This window comes from Podarcis bocagei, assembly GCF_964188305.1.
Source record: "Podarcis bocagei genome assembly, chromosome: 1".
NCBI classification, from domain to species: domain Eukaryota; kingdom Metazoa; phylum Chordata; class Lepidosauria; order Squamata; family Lacertidae; genus Podarcis; species Podarcis bocagei.
The window spans coordinates 136,917,609-136,937,070 of NC_138125.1; the positions used below are offsets into that span (position 1 = coordinate 136,917,609).

The following is a 19,462-nucleotide window of genomic DNA, read 5'->3' on the forward strand; positions in this document are numbered from 1 at the left end:
GCCTCTATTCCCCTCATAAAGCTACAATTCGCAAAATAGTTCAACTACCAATCCATCTTCCCAGGGAACTCTAGGAATTGTAGCTCTCTGAGGGGAACAGAGGCCTACTAACAATGCTCAGCACCTTCAATATACTACTTTCCCAGGGGAAAACCATGACTGTTTAGAATGGCACAATACTGCTTTAAATGTACAGGGCAAACAGGGCCTAACCTTAGAAACGGCAATATTAAAGTGCCAGTGGGGGGGACGGGACTTTTCAACCTCCCAAGGACACTCTGTGAATGATCTTAAAATAGCCAACTTGAAGCAAAGGAACTTCACAGTGAGACTACAACATGAAATCGTTGGCTTTAAATACAATGGTGTAACTTGTGGACTGAATGGAGGCAATGGATTTTTTGAACATTATATGTGCTAATAGGGGACGCAGGTGGTGCTGGGGTCTAAACCACAGAGCCTACGGCCTGCCGATCAGAAGGTTGGCGGTTCGAATCCCCACGATGGGGTTTGAATCCCTTTGCTCAGTCCCTGCTCCTGCCAACCTAGCAGTTCGAAATCACGTCAAAGTGCAAGTAGATAAATAGGTACCGCTCTGGGGGGAAGGTAAACGCCATTTTTGTGCACTGCTCTGGTTCACCAGAAGCAGCTTAGTCATGCTGGCCACATGACCCAGAAACTGTCTGCAGACAAACGCTGGCTCCCTCAGCCACTAAAGCAAGATGAGCGCCACAACTCCAGAGTCGTCCGCAACTGGACTTAACAGTCAGGGGTTCTCTTTACCTTTATATGTGTTAATTGGTTTACCAATGCCAGAATGGCCGAGTCATCAAGAACTGTTCTGTGAATTATCACAGCTAAGTATGCAATTAGCACTGTACTTTTCCAGATTTCGTTCACCCCTGACCTTTCTACACACACACCCCACTCCATGTGTATATAGACCAGAAGTTACGATAACACTTCACACATCCGAGGAAGTGTAAGCCATGAAAGCTTATGCCATAATACGTTTGTTAGCAAGGGATACAGGCAAGACTCTTGGGGCTAGAGGCAAAGTTAATATATGCTAAACACAACTTAATACAGAACACAGAAAAAAATTTAAAATGTAGATAAGAGATTGTCCAGAGACATTTACTACCTGGTGCTATTGGCTTTTGTGGAGGTTTCCAGTCTCTCAATTTATGATTAATGCATAGTGCCAAGATGCTGTCCCAAGGGATCTCTTCCACAGATGGGCCATTGTCTTCTGAGCTGGCATGTTTCCTACTCTTCCACTTGAAGTAAGTTCTGCTCAGCAAATTCTCTACCTGGGACTGAAGTATCTCCTGGGTCTGAAGAGAACTGGTAGTCTGGGACAAATACTGGAAAATCATGGCACAAACAGGGCGCCAGGGAGCTGGTGGGCAGAGGAAAGAGAAGATACATTAAAGTTTCTGCCTAACAATAACAAAAAAGAACTATGGCCAATGTTACAGCTCAGATTTGCTCCGGTATTAGCTGAGCCAAAGCAGACAAGAGAAGCCCCCCAAATGGGGCCAATAGCCCATCTAGTCTAGCGTCGTGTCCTCCCAGTGGCCAACTGTGGGAAACAAGCAGGACCTGAGCCAAGAGCCCCCCCCCCCCCCCGCCTCTCCCCTCTTGTGGTTTCCGGTAACTATTCAGAAACATTCTGCTCCCAAAGTATCAGGGCGCAGCACAATTAATAATAATTACAACAACAGCAGAAACAACAAAAATAACAACCAGGATTCAACCAATGAGTCCTGTCAACATTTGCTGAAATATCTGTTGAAATGTTAGGTCTTTTTTTGCAAAGCAGAGCAAGAAAATATAGGGGGAGTTCCAAAGCTTCTTGCATCAAGATCTGGTACAGTAAGAATAAGGAAATATTTCAGGTAAGTGGGCTTAACAGAAAGATAAGCTCTGTCCTTATGCACACAAATACACGTGTGTACACATCTGGGAAAAATGGCTACTTCCCAATTCAAAATTTAATTCCAGAACAATAAACAGACATGCAACAAAATACACAAAACATGATGGAAGCAAGGAGTAACTTAAAGACTCTCATGATGAGAAACATTTTCTTTCTAATGCATTTTCTTTTGTGATAAGCAAGACAATTATAATTCAGAGAAGAAGAAGAAGAAGAAGAAGAAGAAGAAGAAGAAGAAGAAGAAGAAGAGGAGGAGGAGGAGGAGTTTGGATTTGATATCCCGCCTTTCACTCCCCTTCAGGAGTCTGAAAGCGGCTAACATTCTCCTTTCCCTTCCTCCCCCACAACAAACACTCAGTGAGGTGAGTGGGGCTGAGAGACTTCACAGAAGTGTGACTGGCCCAAGGTCACCCAGCAGCTGCAGGTGGAGGAGTGGAGACGCGAACCCGGTTCCCCAGATTACGAGACTACCGCTCTTAACCACTACACCACACTGGCTCTGTTAGGGTGTTATTTGTTAGGGTGTTAGCATGTTATTTGTGTGTTACACAGCAGTCTCTCAACTGCTACTAGGCAACAGTACTGGTTAGGAGTTCTTACCGCCCAAAGGAGGGAGATCCATGTGAGGGATCTGGAAGGAGAGCAGGGCTTTCTTCAGCCAGCCCAGATGGCTGGGGGTGTTCCACTGGAGATGCGGAAGAACTTTGCTGCCCCCGGGCTCTGCAAATTCAGGAACAGGCCAGGAGAGTTCACAGAGATCTTCTGAAGAGGCAACTTCAGCCAGGAACTGTATCACACTATTGTACAGCTCTATTATGGCACTTGGATCCTGAGAGGGCAAGCCAGCAAGGGATCTCTCCTTCATGTCTTGGTAGAAGTGCTTATTGAACTCACGGTCCACACCGTCTTCAACATACTGCATGAGTGTCTGGCAGTGAACCTTGTCTGAGCTCGGGCACTGAGCAACCAGCCACTGCACAGCTTCAGAGAGCTGTAGACAGAATTACACACGACAAATTCACTAGTTGACAATAAAGTGAAAATCCGTATCAATGAGTCACCATATTAAGGGAGTCAGTTCTGTTGATACATAAATGCTTTCAGTCCTGCTCTCAAACCCAGTCCTTCCCCCAACACAACTGAACATGAACATGAAGCTGAAAAAAACTTACTAAAAACAGGCTTCCACTCCCATGATCTACTAAACCAAGGTGAAAACCCTATGCTGACGATGCCTTTCCATATTAGACAACCTTCCCTATTAGACAAGGTTCTAGTAGACAAGATCAACTGAGTATGGAATAACAGAAAAGGCTCATGCCATTGTATTTAGAGATGGTACTTCATCCTTCACAACCAATTGCTCCTGTGAGGACTGCCCAAAATCTCTGCAGTGATGGAAAAAGCCTGAGATAGGACTGGGAGCTGGAAGGCATCTACAGGGGCTTTCAATGGGGAATCTGGTTATTAAGTAGCCAGATGAAAAGCCTCCCTGCATTGAGCGTGGCATGTCAACAGCCCTGTGAGGTGGGTCAGACTGAGAGCAAGTGACCCAAGGTCATCCAGTGAGCCTCATGGCTGAGTGGGGATTTCAACCCTGGTCTCCCAGGCTGTAGTCTTGACACTCTAATCAGCACACTGGTTTCTGCTTTGTTTTTGAGTTGCCAACCTACAGCTTTAAAATGGAACTGATAATAATACTCTCCCTGTGTCAAAAAATCATTAAACCTGGTAGGAGCATAAATTACAACCTCTCTGTGGAGATGGTTCTTACCTTGCTGGTACCTTGCAACCCATTCACAGAATCTGGAATGACAACTATGTTGTAACCTGAAATAAGGTTAGCCGAAATCAAATCTGGCAGCATCAGTCCTTTAAAAGAAACCACATTCCACTTTAGTGATACTACTCCATTATCCCCCTGAAAAGGCACAGAATTAAGAAGAGACAACCACACAGCTATTTTCCAAATGAAAAAGTTGACTTAAAGAGCAATTACCCCCAAGTGCAGAAACTTCTCATACCTCCTTCTACATCTTTTTCTATGGCTTCATCCCCCTGACTTGGGACAAGAACCACCAGAGGGACGATTGGTTGGAAAGGTTTTGCCTGAAGGATCCGTTTTAGCTGCAGCAAGGCTGAAAGCCAGTAAACCTCTTCCTCTACTACATCCTCACTGCTCACTCGAGGAGACAGAAGGAGAAGAAGCCCCCTCGTGCCAAGCAGCTCCTTCTGGGTCTCTGGGTCATTCAGCTCCGAGGGACTGAGCGTCCCCTCCGTCACCTACACAGGAAAAGCAAACCAATAGGGGGAAATGTCAACACCTAAAAGCATCCCTGCAGGATCAGGCCAACGGGTCCATCTAGCACAGCATCCAGTTTTAGCAGCAGACAGCCACAAGCCGGCCACAAGCACCACAGAAGGCAGAAGCCCTTCCCTGCTGCTTGCTCCAAAGCAACGGGCATTCGGTGGCAGACTCCCCTGGACGTGAAGACGCCAGTCCGCTGTCCTGGCCAACGGCCGCTAATTGACCTACTCTCCGTGAATAAATATACTGACCAAACAGTCCAATCTGTATAACAACATTGGGCAGTAAAAGTTAAACAAATTAATGGCTTACTGTTAATGTGCAGATCTATAATAGTTTTGCCTTTCCCACCTCGGGTGAAGAGAAAACAAAACAATAATTTCCTGACTTAGCATTATGTCTGAATGTGGGATTGCGGTCTGTTTTGCTCCAAGCAAACCACAATTGGAACAAACAACAAATCATAGTTAAACGATACTGAAGGCTTCTTTAAAAAAATCAAAATAACAAAAAAAATGCATTAAGAAAAATGTCCATGAAGAAAATAGATGAAATATAATTGCATAATTTAATAATAATTAAATATGTGCCTTTGCCTCCATGGCAAATAGCTTTGTGGGTGGGTGTGTTAAATATCTGTGATTGTGTTGGGGTTTGGCATCCCTCGCTACTGGAATGAGGCTTCCATCAGGGCCCTGGGGCCTGAAAAAGGTTCCCTATCTAGACGGTGCAGGGCTTTATAAAGCAACACCAGGAGACAAAATGAAAGCCAATAAAGAACTTTAATCACAGGAATGTGTTTGATACAGTGAGTCTGCCTTAACCAGGCTACTGAATTCTGAACTTTCAAAAGGCAGAGCTTTTGCGGTACCTCTCATGACACTAACATGTAGCAAGCAATGTTTGAACTGACCTTGACACACACACTGATACAAGCAGCCCAGTCATTTTTCATATGAAGAGAAGTATGCAATGCAAGGGTCTGGATTCCACCTTTTACCACAGACATATCTTCCTTCAAATTTTTACCAATCATAAGCTTAGCTTTCAACCAGTCTGCTATAACTCTGTGAACAGAAGACCAGATATACTTTCAGTATAGAATCACAAATTAATTGTAAACTCTGCCACCACTTTAAAAAGTGACAAATATTTAGATCCTGTAAATAATAGTGTTGTTATCAGAGTGTGCTACTTTGTTGAAAGAAACAGACATCTTCATTTAAATATTCACAAACTATCTGCATGTTAATATAGTATCTAAAAGAATCATATTTGAATTTACTATCTAAAGTCAACATTTTATACAAGCAAACAAGCAGGACTGCCACAAAAATGTTGCAATGGAGAGCGACCCTGTTCCCTCTTTCAGATAGCCAACCATGACCTCCTTCAGCATATTCCATTACATCTCTCATTCACCTGGTTCTATGTACAAACACTCCACCCCAGAAAGAGAGTCAGCATTCCATGGCCCCCCAACATATTCCGGTTGGGCCACCAGGCCATGGGGTTCTAAATATATTTTGTAATTAGGCAAATCTTGAGGGTCCCCTGAACTTCCTTATTCCTCCCTCTTGTGGGGCTTTGGCTATATAAGGATCAACACTCAGAGAAATGAGATCACTATTAATATATATGATAATTTGCACAGCCACAATATGGTAATTTTCCTATTTGCCAATGCCTTTACTGAACTGTAACGTTTAAGATTCCTTTCAGAAATCTTAAGGGGTGTCACACAGGTTGATAAGGATATGACTCAATCCTATACATGTTTACTCAGAAGCAAGTCCCATTCTGTTCAATGGGCAATTCTCCCAGGTGCACAGATTGTTAGCATTAGAAACTTAACTGAAATACCGAAAACCTATATTCCTAAATTCTTGGCTTGAAGATTGATAATAAATGAATAAACCTGTTAATAAAGAGATTTCCTGACACCCTGATCCTACAAATATTCATAGAAACAACAGTGCAAGAAAGGGCAAGTTTACGGTGCACGTACATCACTTGATTGCTCACAGCTGAATCTGTGAACTGGCTCCACTGAAACAAACATATCTGGCATATTCTGAAGTGACATGAAACCTATCTGGCATTAGGCCCACAACATCTCATTCATACTTACCAGTCAGCGAGTGATTCCAACAAGTCACCATAAGTGGCTTGCACTGGTTTGGCTATACCAGACGTGCAGAACATGTTACTGAAGTACAACTCCCATCATCCCCCAACATTGACCATGCTTGCTGGGGCTGAAAGAAATGGTGCTTCAGCAACACCTGGAGTGCTACAGGTTCTCTATTTTCTCTGCTCAACTGCTTACTACCATTAATCCTGTTTTTAAAAGCCACTACTATTATGGGAGGAGCCAAGGCAATGGAGCTTCTAAGGGCAGGACTCCAAGTACCCAATACCCCAACTTTCTCCGTCTTCTATGCAAAGGGAAGAACAATGGCACAAGGGACATAGCAAGCCTAGTACAGTCATGGAGAACACAATGGCTAGCTTGCATTCTTCCACACAGGAAAAACTGGCTGAAGTTAACCCAGATTCAAAGTTCAATAGGCACTGACACCAAGATTCCCGGGGCCTCAGCAATGCTGGAGAACTTTTAATGTCTCTTTTAATGAAAAGGAGCTCCAGGGACTAGAAGACTGTTTCAGTCAGCAACATGGGGCTGGGCGAGGGAGTAAAAAACAACAAAACCAAACATTTTCATGCAAGTCTCCAGTTATGAATACCAACATAAGCAAGTAGCAAACCAAATTATTTTGTGTCTTCTGAATGGCTAGCATCTACTAGGCTGCAGTACTGCTGATAACAGGTCAGCCCTGAGGGCCACGCAGGCAACACCACCAGCTACTGGCTTTCTCGGCATAGTTTGAATGCAAAAAATACCTTCTGGGATCCCCAACTGGAGATTCCTCATAGCCTGGCAACACGAGAAGTACTTTCCAAAAAACCTCTTTTTCTTTCACTGGAATGTTTTCAGCTACCAGTGATGGCAGATCCAGTGGAGTCCACACTGCATCCCTTAGGAACACACACACACAAAAATATTTCTTTTTATTTCATATAACACTTATTATTATGCAGAATTTCTAGGCAGTGCGCAGAATATGTTTAAAAACACAAAGAACAATTAACATTTGACAGAGAAACAGAAAGCTACCATGCAATGCCATCTGAAATAGGAGTGTCAAGGGCCTAAAGTTCAGAAAGGAGGGGGGCCTGTCTAATCTCAGTTGGTAGGGAGTTCCACAGGATCAGGCCCACAAGGCTGAATACATGGCTCCTATGAGTTACAGCTGTGCCTCTGAGTTGTGGGGGACCACTAACAGAGACTCCCCCATGATCTCTGTGATCAGACAGGGCGCAGCTGGTGGTGGATGGGCCATGGCGCAGCGAGAGTGTCCTGGGTATGGAGGCACAGCTGGATTTCCTGGCCGGCCTCAACACCAAGTGCAGCCGCAACTCATCACTCTGGAGGGACAGGCTTGCCTTGGGCTTCCTTGAGTGGGAATGAGCCTCCAGATTATCAAGAGCAAGGAGGGTGAGCTTCTCCTCAACAGCGCCTGGGCAAGCTACCCAGAGTCCACCTAACCACTGGTGGCAGGCCCAAGAGCCCCAGTGTCTCCCCCGTGGCCCACTACGCAAAGAGTCCAGCAGGTGCAACATCTGGCTAAGCTGCCTTAGCAACAGGAATTGTATGCATTTTATGCGTATTTTAATGAACTGAACAGAGCGAAAGATTACGAGTGATGGGGGTCCAGAGAGTGTGTGTATGCTTACTTTATTTTTTGCAGTTGCTATTTTGCCTGTGTTGTTAATATTGTTTTATAGATTAAATACTGTTTTATACCATATTTTTCGCCCTATAGGATGCACTTTTTCCCCTCCAAAAATGAAGGGGAAATGTGTGTGCGTCCTATGGGGCGAATGCAGGCTTTCGCTGAAGCCTGGAGAGCAAGAGGGGTCGGTGCGCACCGACCCCTCTCGCTCTCCAGGCTTCAGGAAGCTCTGCGCAACCCTCGGGAGACCGGCTCCGAGGGTTGCGCAGAGCTGCCTGCAGTCCCGGGATCAGCACAGCTCTGCGCGGCCACCGGGAGCCAGTCGCGAAGTCCCGCCCCTCTCCGGATGGCCGCGCAGAGCTGCCTGCAGTCCCCGGCTCAGCGCAGCTCTGCGCGGCCACCGGGAGCCGGGCGCGAAGTCCCGTCCCGCTCCCGATGGCCGCGCAGAGCTGCCTGCAGTCCTGGGATCAGCGCAGCTCTGCGCGGCCACCGGGAGCGGGGCGCGAAGTCCCGCCCCCCTCCCGATGGCCGCGCAGAGCTGCCTGCAGTCCCCGGCTCAGCGCAGCTCTGCGCGGCCACTGGGAGCCGGTCACGAAGTCCCGCCCCGCTCCCGATGGCCGCGCAGAGCTGCCTGCAGTCCCGGGATCAGCGCAGCTCTGCGCGGCCACCGGGAGCGGGGCGCGAAGTCCCGCCCCGCTCCGGATGGCCGCGCAGAGCTGCCTGCAGTCCCCGGCTCAGCGCAGCTCTGCGCGGCCACCGGGAGCCGGTCACGAAGTCCCGCCCCGCTCCCGATGGCCACGCAGAGCTGCCTGCAGTCCCGGGATCAGCGCAGCTCTGCGCGGCCACCGGGAGCCGGGCGCGAAGTCCCGCCCCGCTCCCGATGGCCGCGCAGAGCTGCCTGCAGTCCCGGGATCAGCGCAGCTCTGCGCGGCCACCGGGAGCCGGGCGCGAAGTCCCGCCCCGCTCCCGATGGCCGTGCAGAGCTGCCTGCAGTCCTGGGATCAGCGCAGCTCTGCGCGGCCACCGGGAGCGGGGCGCGAAGTCCCGCCCCCCTCCCGATGGCCGCGCAGAGCTGCCTGCAGTCCCGGGATCAGTGCACTTCCCCCCATAGCCAGCCCCACAAGCTCGGGGGACAGCGGGGAGGCAGAGCGCGCCTTCCCGCTGTTCCCCGACCTGGTTCTTCCAGCCCCGCACCTGTGGGGGAAATAAAATTTTTTTTCTTTATTTCCCCCCCAAAAAACTAGGTGCGTCCTATGGGCCGGAACGTCCTATGGGGCACAAAATACGGTATATTGTTTTGTAGATTATAAATGCTGTACTGATCTGTTAATCTAACAGAGCCTTGATTCGATCTAGGAGCACAATCCAAACCCTCTCTGCGTGCAACTCATATACTCTTACATTGCACAGTTACATCTGCTTCAGACAAAAGGCAAATTTCTATTTGTCTCTTGTCATACACAGAAGGCTAAGACTGCATAAGAACAGATTGTTACAAGTGTACAGAATCTTCAGGAGCAAGGGCTGGTTGTGCTTCTCTCCAAGATGGAAAATAAGTGTCTGTGCTGGTTGGCTGGTAGAGTTCTTAAACCGGGAAATAGTCAGAACGGGATGCACAGCAGAGCTCAGATAGCCAAAGCACACCAAACAGAGATACATGCTTATCTATGCAGTATCACCCTAGCATCTGGGATCAGGGCTAGCTCAAGATACTCCTCTTCCTCCTCCTCCTCCTCCTCCTCCTCTCCCCACAGACCATTTCCAGATTTCTTTTCCTCTGTTGCTCTTTTGCTACTGCATTAGTGCTAGCACTGCTGGCAAGTTCTCTGCCCCCCATCTTGCCACACTCTGAGGAAAGTCCAAGGGGCTCCCTCCTTCCACAGAGTGATGTGGTCTGGGAGCAGTGTCTGACAGATCACTTCTGCTTCCACAGTGGCTACAAATGCTGATTAAAGTGAAAAGTTTAAAATTTGAAAAAGTTTAGCTACTTTGGAGTAAGCTTAAATAGCAATTTAAGCTGTTAGGCTTGGCGGTGAAGGTACTTTCCTGGACACCTGGTGTAGAACCCTGTGCTCTGAGAAAGGGCTCCCTTTGAACAAGGCAGGCAGAAGACAAAGGGGGTGGCAAAGGGCCTTGTGGGTGGGCAAGTGGCCAGCAGTGGCAGGAACAGCAGGGCAAGCAGACAGGAAATCAGCAGGGCACCCAGTGGCAGCAATTCTCCACTCCAGTCCTGCTGCCTCCATAGAGCCCTGGCCCTGCCTGTGGGAGCTTGCAAGTCACCGAGCCTCGTGGGAAGTCCACAGACAAGAAGAATTGTGCATGCACACGAAAGCTCATACCAATAACAAACTTAGTTGGTCTCTAAGGTGCAGAGGAATTTTTTTTAATTTATTTTTTTACAACTAACATGATAAGGTTTAACCTAGGAAGTCAGGTATTGCCCCCTTAGTTCTCCTTTATAAAGAAAATCAGTCTTTAACTCAGTGTTTGATAGATGGTCATGAACACGTACTTTTTTAAAAGGCACTTATTCAAGTCAAAATCCATTTTGGAATCTATCACTTCACAATTGTTTCTAGGGTTACTGCAGGTGGCAATCCCGGAGTTTGCCATATGTGTGCTTTAGCTTCAATAATTTTAACATACCTTAATAACTGGTGGTAAAAATGTTGCACTTTCATTTGATGAATTGCCTTGTTCTGTAAACTTCTGAGCCTAGAAATAAGCAAAGTGTTTATTTGGTCCACATTCCCCCTTCCATCTTGCAAGCATATGACAACCTCTTATATGAGCAGCATGTACAAAGACATGAATTCCAATGTTACTAACAAGAATTTATGTCTGTCTGAGATTTCAAAGCTACCTCAAGGAGTAGCTAGCTATCTAGCTGCAGATGTGATCACCTACATGGCTGCAATTGAGATGCCTGTTGCACATTAATTTTAAGAGGTGCCTTACCTACAATTGTTCATACAGAGGGAAGAAAGAAGTCTACAGAGGGGAAAAAAGAAGTCTAATGGGGAATTACTGAAGAGTAAAAGAATTCATGGACTGATAGCCTCAACATTATATTGAGAAAGTATTTTTCCCTAGAACCTCCTTTCTGCCCCTTTTAATTTTTTTAACATTTTCAATGTTTGAATGAGCACACAAGTAAAATGCGCTTAAGTTGTAGGCTTATTGTATTTACTCTCTTGGGGCTCCTCCACACAACACTGAAAAAATAATAAACGTGACCAAAATATGACATAATAAACATGATGGGACACATTGGATTTCAACATTGAAAAAACAAAATGCATCTTTTTTTAACCACGTAAACTGTGTATGTGGACCACAGCAAACCATGACTGGCCCTGCAATAGACACAAAGAATACAAGCACGGGGGGCGGGGGTCAGAGGATGATGAAAAGGAGCACATTTTCTTTCTTTTCACATGGGGACGTGACTAGCAGAAACTGTATATCCACTGATTTCTATAACCTATAGAGTGGTCAATTAAAAAGTGGCCCAGTCTGCACAATGCACTAAGCTAGCAGTTTCCAAACTGTGGTCCGTTCATTCAGGTCATCTGTGGCATGTCTGTAAAAAATTATACAGTACCTAGCACAACCCATTACAATAGCTATGACAGGCAGAAAAACTGTTAAGTGGTCCATCAAGGCCCTCAGCAGCTTTCAAGCGCTCTCTATTGGAAAAGTTTGGGGACCACTGCGCTGAGCCAAACCGAGCTTGTGGTTAAGCCAGGAGCCCCCAACTGAGTGGCACGTCTAGCCAAGCTCAGCACAGCGCAGCAGCAAAAAGCACCGAAGAGACTCCTCCCCAGAGATCTGCATTCCTGCTCTTGCTTAAGCCAAGGCTTGTCTTAGTCTATTGTGTGAACCAGGCCAGGGTGCACTTACCTAAGACAGGAGATGCCAAGGTTCCCTGCATGTCCCAAGTTTACAATCATTTTAGCAAGGTGCTCTCTGGCAATAGGACATTCTGCGCTGGGAGACAGAGCCTTCAATTTATGTTTTGGATCTACACAACAGGGAGCTGCTGGGAAAGATCTCATCTGACGCTTCAATTTCTTCCGGGCTGCAACAGCTTCCCTCCATCTGCAAGATAAAGTATCAATGCATTTCATTAAAATTATTCAAATCAAAGTTATTGCTTAGCCAAGGGCCATCACCAAATCATACAGCAGTAAAATAAAAAACGGACAATGCCGAAAGACATCCAACAGTACCTATGCCACTGTGGAATCCAGTATCTTTTACAATAATAAAAACTACAAACAATTAACACTTGCTACAAAAGAAGGGTCCTACTCATTTAACTGCTCTCATTCACAGACAAAACTGCAACCAGAAAGCTGGCTAAGTCAAATATGACCATAGGGTTTGGTTTGTCACCAAAAATGTTACAATTCATTCTTAACACGTTCATGTAATTTTCCTGTAGGCTTGCACATTTCAGGAAAAATAAAGATCTTCAAAATACACACAAAATAAACCACTTTGAGGGTTTTAAAGGAAACCAATCAAGCAGTGTATATTTAAAAAATAAATAAATGAAAAGCCACTCAATTATTTTGCAATCAGGAGTCATCACATAAATGCCCTGACCCTGAGCCCTGCCATGAGCAGTTCAACTCAACATCAGTTTCTCTTTGAAATTTGATGTACAATCTACAAAGCCCATTTTAAAAAGGGCGGCCCTGATAAGCCTGCCAAGCAGACATCAAAGAAGTTCAAATCAATGGAGGGCAGAAGGAATGCAACTTTCCTTCTTGGGCCACTACTGGCACCATGAAAATTTCCTAGAGGAGCTTGCAAGAAAAGCACAGTTGGGATAGCCATTCATCATTCAGAAATCATTTTACTTATAGCTCTTAATCATTTCTCAACCTAACCTATTTTCCTACAGTAGATTAAACCTGTAACAAAATAAAGATAAAAATGAGGCTTAACCTGTGCTGCTCTTAGCTATTTTGTGAAAGAGTAGAATATAATTTTGATAAACTTGACATGCTAGTCAAGATTTTATGTCAATTGGCTGCAGAAAAGCTTCATTTAACCCACCGTTGTAAGTATTTGCAGAAACACTGGAGTTCTTGTAGGGTCTCCTTAGCAATCTGGAAAATCTCATCTTCCAAAAATACACCCATTATTTCAGCACAGACTTCCTTGGAGCAGCGGGCAACGCGTGCTCTTTGGTCTTTCTCCAGGGCACACCTAGGTCAAAATTAAGCATCAGAGCACAGAAACAAAGCAAAATGAAAATGAAAAATGCAGGATTTCTGTCAATGAACGAAGCCACTTTAAATTTTTCAAAGACTAAATTGAAAATAATAATAATAATAATAATAATAATAATAATAATAATAATAATAATAATATTTATACACTGCTCATCTGGTTGGCTTTCCCCAGCCACTCTGGGCAGCTTACAGTATATATAAAAAATAGTAAAACATCAAAGATTAAAAACTTCCCGGTTATTATGGTGATAAGAACGGCAGAAACAGCTTAAATAGGACTCTTGTCTTCTGCACACAGAGATGCATCAAGACTTTTTCAACAAAGAAATTGAAAAATATGTGCCAATTTGTAATATGACATGAACTGATCCATTTTTCTACATCACCACCTAGATATTCTGTGTCTAGTCGACTCTCCTCTTTCTCTTCAACTAGATTAGGTAAAGGTAAAGGAACCCCTGACCGTTAGGTCCAGTCGTGGCCGACTCTGGGGTTGCGGTGCTCATCTCGCTTTATTGGCCGAGGGAGCCGGCGTACAGCTTCCGCATGACTAAGCTGCTTCTGGCAAACCAGAGCAGCGCATGGAAATGCCGTTTACCTTCCCGCCAGAGCGGTACCTATTTATCTACTTACACAGTGCCACCTGCGTCCCTTTCAACTAGATTACTGTACCAGTTATTGCTGTGGTGGGAAGAAAAAACAAAACTCATTTGATTGGCATTACTTTATGTAGTTTTACTTCAAGATAAAACATTGTGTGATCCGAAGAAGAGTAGACTTTATCACAGAAAGTGAGAAGGAGCTGTTCCCCTCCTCTAGATGACTGTGAAAACACAGGGCACAGAGAGTTAGGAAGCCAACATTTGAAATTTTGAGCTTTTTAACATCTAGGTCTCAAAGCTCCTTCGTGTTGACCCTGCCCATATTCTGCATAGGGCTGGTCCTGACATCCATTTCACAGGCAAATCCCCGTGTTTTACCGCTTACTTTAACTCCTTTGCTGAAATCTCTTGCACCATTTCCTTCACCACTTCTTCTGTCAATGCCATACGCAGGGAGTCGCTCAACATTTCTATTAACTGCTCCATTTCCTGCTTCTGCCTAAGGAGAGGAGAAAAACACACACACATTATAGGCAGATGACAGACAAGTAAAATCTTAAGCGACCAAGTATCTCCATATTTTAAAAACTGCAGTGTCAAAACTAGTGCATTAAGTGTAATGCATCAAAATATTACAGGGATACAGGTACCATTAACCATATTCGGATTACATTCATTGCTGAAATTCCTAGCACATTGCATTAAACAGCAGTAAAGCCCGGGTCCTGCCAATTTACTGTCATCCTAATTCATTTTCTTTTTTAAAAATATGGTTTTATTAACAATTTCAACATAACAAATTATCAAAACATATCATATTCACTATTTTCCCTTCCCCCCCCCTTCAAACCCTCCCTCCCAGATTCATTCATTTTCAAGATGAATGCAAATACAATGTTTAGGGAATAATCAACCAAAGTACAAATATTTAGAAGAGAGAAACTTAATGATATGAAAGGAAACAGATACCTCTTAGAGCTGATAACAGAGGAACAGAGCTGCCTAGTACCAGCTCAGACCATCAGACTAGGTAGCTTAATTTTGCCTAAACTGACTAGCCAAGATTCCAGACAGGAATCTTTCCCAGTCCTGTCTGGGGCTGAACATGCCAGAGACTGAAGCAGATGCTTGACCACTGAGCTACAACCCCTTCCCAACCAAGCCCACCTGACATGAGAGATTCACATTCAAACAATGCACACGAAGATGGTGGGGCTGTGTAAGTTATCAATCTCCTGCTGCCAGCATGTTTGGGGGGGGGGGTTATACCTCCTCACGGTCCATGCATTTGGCCAATAGGTAAAAGGGATGTGCATCACAGAGCACCTTCATACAATGAGGGAGAGGAAGGGGAGCATTGTGTAGAGTTCTACACGTGTTGGTACACATGTAGAGCCCATTCCCACCCAGGCTGAGCGCATGGGTGGGGAAGCCTGGCCACTGGGTGTTGCTGACCCTTGCCTCTCCAGGACTCCGCTCCCGCTGTGGTGCTGGGGTGTTATGGCTGGCTTAGCCACACAAGTACCACAATGTATTCCAATCTACATCTCATTGTCTCAAAGTTTCTACTACAAGTATAAAGAATGTTTGCCTCTCTTCTTCAGCACGGCGTCTTTCCTCTTCAAGTCTCAGTTTTTCTGTACTGATTACATCTGAAGCAATTTGCCTTAAGATTCCCAGCATCACGTCTGTCATGATTTCATCTGTAGTAACATTGGAGATCCTGCATAAAATAAAGGAAACAATTGTGAAGAGTTAGTAGAAAGAACTAGGCCTAAATTTGCAGCAACAGAACTTTTCCAGTCTCCCCACAAAAGCCTGTTTGCTATTCACATGTAATGTTGTGTTATAATGTGAATTTTTTTCTATTGTTTATTTCTGTAAACATGCATTTGGGATCCAGGAACAGTAAAGCTGGCATGATTTGATATCTAAAGAGACCCCCTCATTATGACTTACTTTCACCCTGATAAAAGCCCATATCTGAGTTTGGGCGCTCCAGACATAACCAAGAATGCTAATAGGATGCAAATTTGTCAATGTTTTGGGTCATGTTTATTTCCATCATAGTGGTGGGAGATAATGAGATCTTTATTTCTTTTCAAGAAGAAAGAATTGTGTTCTGTACCAATCCATCCTTCAGGGCAAAAAATAATTTGGTATTTTACAGGAGTTGGAAGAGAGCCCTACCAAACTGCCTGAATCCAGATCACCGCAATGAAGAGCCTTAACGTGAGGTTCTTCATGTTTCTATTTGTAGGTTAGAAGGCACAGAAGCTCCAACAGCACAAATGTGTCCTCAAGGGCTCATTCTCATCTCCACAAGATGACTGACTGTCCACATCTGCTGTTTCCACAGCTTGAAGCACCATGCTCCACCAGAAGACACATTCGGCACAGCCACCTGTTCCACCACTTAATGTTACGCAGTGTTACAAAACTATATTAGTCAAGGGGATCCTTCATCCGGTTATTGAAATATGCCATTCTCCTGACCCTTTCTGGGATGACACTGCTTTTGAATATTCCTTTCCTGCTCCTCTCCTGCACCATAACCCAAAGTGGAAAGTAGGAACACAGGAACTTGATCAGTATTGTCTAAACCAGGGATGGGCATCTTGTGGCCCTCCAGATGTTGATGAACTACAACCCCCATTGCCCCGGCTGTTGGCCATGAGAGCTGAAGCTGACAGCTGTTCAACAACAGAACCTCAGACAGGGGACATTCCCAGTACCACCTGCAGATGTTGGACACTGAAGACAGGACCTTCTGCATGCAGTACAGGTGCTCTAGGGCCCTTCTCCAGGATGTACCCCTCCCACATCATTTAGATGGTTTGTTCATTAGTGCTCTTCCAGAATTAACTTTACTGTTGCATGCCATGAGTTGTGTCCTCATATGGTTGAAGTCATGTGCTTAATATGAGAGGAGCTTCCTTTCCAGGAGGTATATCAAACTTGCAGGCCCTGCCCTCAGTCAGGCATGGATTAACCTTTCCCTGCCTGCTCTCCTGTCCTGTTTTCAAGAAAGTAGAGACTATGCCCCATGGAGGACCTTAAGGTCCATGAATGGCGACATCCTAGAGGTCCCGGGCCCTAAGGAAGTCAGATTAGCCTCAACCAGAGCCAGGGCTTTTCAACACTGGCTCCAGCCTGGTGGAACGCTCTGTCTCATGAGACCAGGGCCCTGTGGGATCTGATTTCTTTCCGCAGGGCCTGTAAGACAGAGTTGTTCCACCTGGCCTTTGGCTTGGAGTCAATTTTATTCCCTCCCCTTCTTTCTTTTTTCCTTTCTCCTCCTGTGATGAGGCTGCATTTTAATGTTTTAATGTTGTATTTTAATCTTGTTTTTAAGTTATAGTCATTCAACTTGTTTTTATTATTGGTTGTTATCCGCCCTGAGCCCGGCCTTGGCTGGGGAGGGCAGAGTATAAATAAAATTTATTATTATTATTAACGCAATATGGTTACCGGTGATTTCCCCCATGTGGCACTTCATTTATTTCTGGGTGTTCCAAGCTGGGTTTTAAACAACCTCCAGGTAATACTTCACAGTTGTTTGCAACAGCAAGTATGCCAACCTGCTTTGGCAAGTAATGTGTTTACACGTAAAGAGAGAGAGAGAGAGAGAGAGAGAGAGAGAGAGAGAGAGAGAGAGAGAGGAGAACATGCCACCGCTGTCAATCATCAATTTTTGTGAAATGAATAAAGCTGCCCAGTTTGACAGTTGGCCTTCACTGACTAAACAGTATCCAAACTATTTCTGCAAGCTGTTGGCCACTGTGAGAATAGGATGTTGGACTAAAAGAGGTCTCTTCAACCTTTTCAGACCCAGGACCCACTTTTAACCCAAACGTGCATTTGGGATCCCGTTTCTGAATCTTTTACCATGTATTTGCATGGTGGTTGCGCTCCTGTTGTACCCAACTCTGGACCAGGCTGCAGCCCACAAACTGAAGACCAGTGGACTAGCAGGGCCTCTGGCCTTATCTAGCGGGACTCTTCTTATGTTATTGTGTGCTGAGATGGATTGGATATAGCTTCCTTGGAATGTCTTCAAATAATACTGAGTGCAGCATTAGTGCATTTACCATATTGCTGTCTGCACATAGGCTGCTCCTGTGGAGCCAATTTCTCTGCATTCGCCTTCTAGCACATCATGCACAAGGTCTTCAACCACTTCGGCAATGTCCTGGGAACAAGAAAGAACTTGCAATTAGCATCCGACACTCAAAACATTCCATTCTGAAAAGCAAAACCAAATGGTATTACTGCATGATAGGTCATTCTTAAAATTCAGAAATGTGAACAGAACAGCAAATAATATGCACTCTACAGGGAAAGGTTGTATTAATCACACTTTAGGCTCATGATCAGAACTAGGAGGCGTGTCAGAGTCATTTAGTTCAATTATTGCCTTAAATCTGACCTTCTGTGAAACAACTAAAATCTTTTTTTTTAAAAAAAAATGTTACTTATGCATTTCTTTATATATATCCTCCCCATTTTCTCAATTTGGAGTCCCCAAAAACAGGGGGCATCTTATACATGGAGGCATCTTATAGACGGAAAAATACAGTACCTTCAGATTACAGCAGTTGGGTCTATTAGACAAAATCCTTTAACGAAGTAATTTACCCCAAATTCTGCTGCACAGCCTTCAGTCCCAAACTGGTAATTGCACTTTCAACCTCCACTCACAGAGGACGTTCTTAATCCCTGCAATGATCCAAGCTAGGCTTCCTCAAGCTTAAATTTGTTGCTGCTGGATCTGAATGACTGTTGCCACACAAAATTTCCAAATCTGCATTGTGAGTTTATTAGTACTCCTCATTCTGACAGGAAAGGTCTTGCCTAAGACATTCAAGACTGCATTTGCCTCTATTGTAGCTGCATTATACTAGAGGCTGTCAGCCCCCTAAGGCCTTCTCCATACATATTTATTTATTTCTTGCTAGTTTAAATTAAATTGAAATGACCATACACACTTTTATACTACTGAACATCATCCTTTTAAATTACTATATATTATCCTTGATGATCTTCCCATAAATTTCATTGTTGGTCAGCGCAGCCCTTTGTCGTAATCCCATTACACCAAACACCATCTGTATCTATCTTGCCAAATTGTTAATTATAGCATCGTATGTGGTACCTGCATCACATTTCTCTTTTAGAAATTACACCACAAACACTTACATTAAAATAGAAGACTTTATAAAGTATCGTTCCTCATTTTTAAGAACTGTGTGACAGCAAAACAGAAGTAGAATGTATTTTCTGAAGCGCCTCACCATATCACTGTAAACAGGCTGAAGCTTGGGAGGAGGAGGAGGAGGAGGAAGAGAAGGTTGTGAAATTGGCCGAAAAGTGGACCCTGTAGCGGAAGGCAAAGGTGCCGGTACGAGTGGTAAAAGCAACAACGGAGGCTGAGCTCGAAGGACTTCCAGGTCTCCACTACTGTCTTCTGCTCTTGTTTCTGTGGGTGAAACCAAGAGATACAATATCCAGCTGCTAAAAGGGAAGAGCTGCTTAGAAAGGTAAAGCGCAATCTTAATAACACTGAT

At 44.7% G+C, this 19,462-nt stretch overlaps 1 protein-coding gene across 2 annotated transcripts in view; it reads right to left on the reverse strand.

Moving 5' to 3' along the window:
- The window catches only part of MCM3AP (minichromosome maintenance complex component 3 associated protein), a 48,736-nt gene that overhangs the window by 8,908 nt on the left and 20,366 nt on the right, over positions 1–19,462 (reverse strand). For both annotated transcript variants that reach the window (XM_081192779.1, XM_081192780.1), the window contains 13 exons: positions 19,190–19,374; positions 17,987–18,087; positions 15,487–15,618; positions 14,281–14,394; positions 13,115–13,267; positions 11,951–12,148; positions 10,694–10,762; positions 7,155–7,289; positions 5,164–5,317; positions 3,967–4,225; positions 3,717–3,814; positions 2,543–2,933; positions 1,145–1,402 (listed from right to left, as the gene is read on the reverse strand). In XM_081192779.1, the coding sequence (XP_081048905.1) occupies positions 1,145–1,402; positions 2,543–2,933; positions 3,717–3,814; positions 3,967–4,225; positions 5,164–5,317; positions 7,155–7,289; positions 10,694–10,762; positions 11,951–12,148; positions 13,115–13,267; positions 14,281–14,394; positions 15,487–15,618; positions 17,987–18,087; positions 19,190–19,374 (2,247 nt within the window). The remainder of the gene's footprint in view (positions 1–1,144; positions 1,403–2,542; positions 2,934–3,716; positions 3,815–3,966; positions 4,226–5,163; positions 5,318–7,154; positions 7,290–10,693; positions 10,763–11,950; positions 12,149–13,114; positions 13,268–14,280; positions 14,395–15,486; positions 15,619–17,986; positions 18,088–19,189; positions 19,375–19,462) is intronic.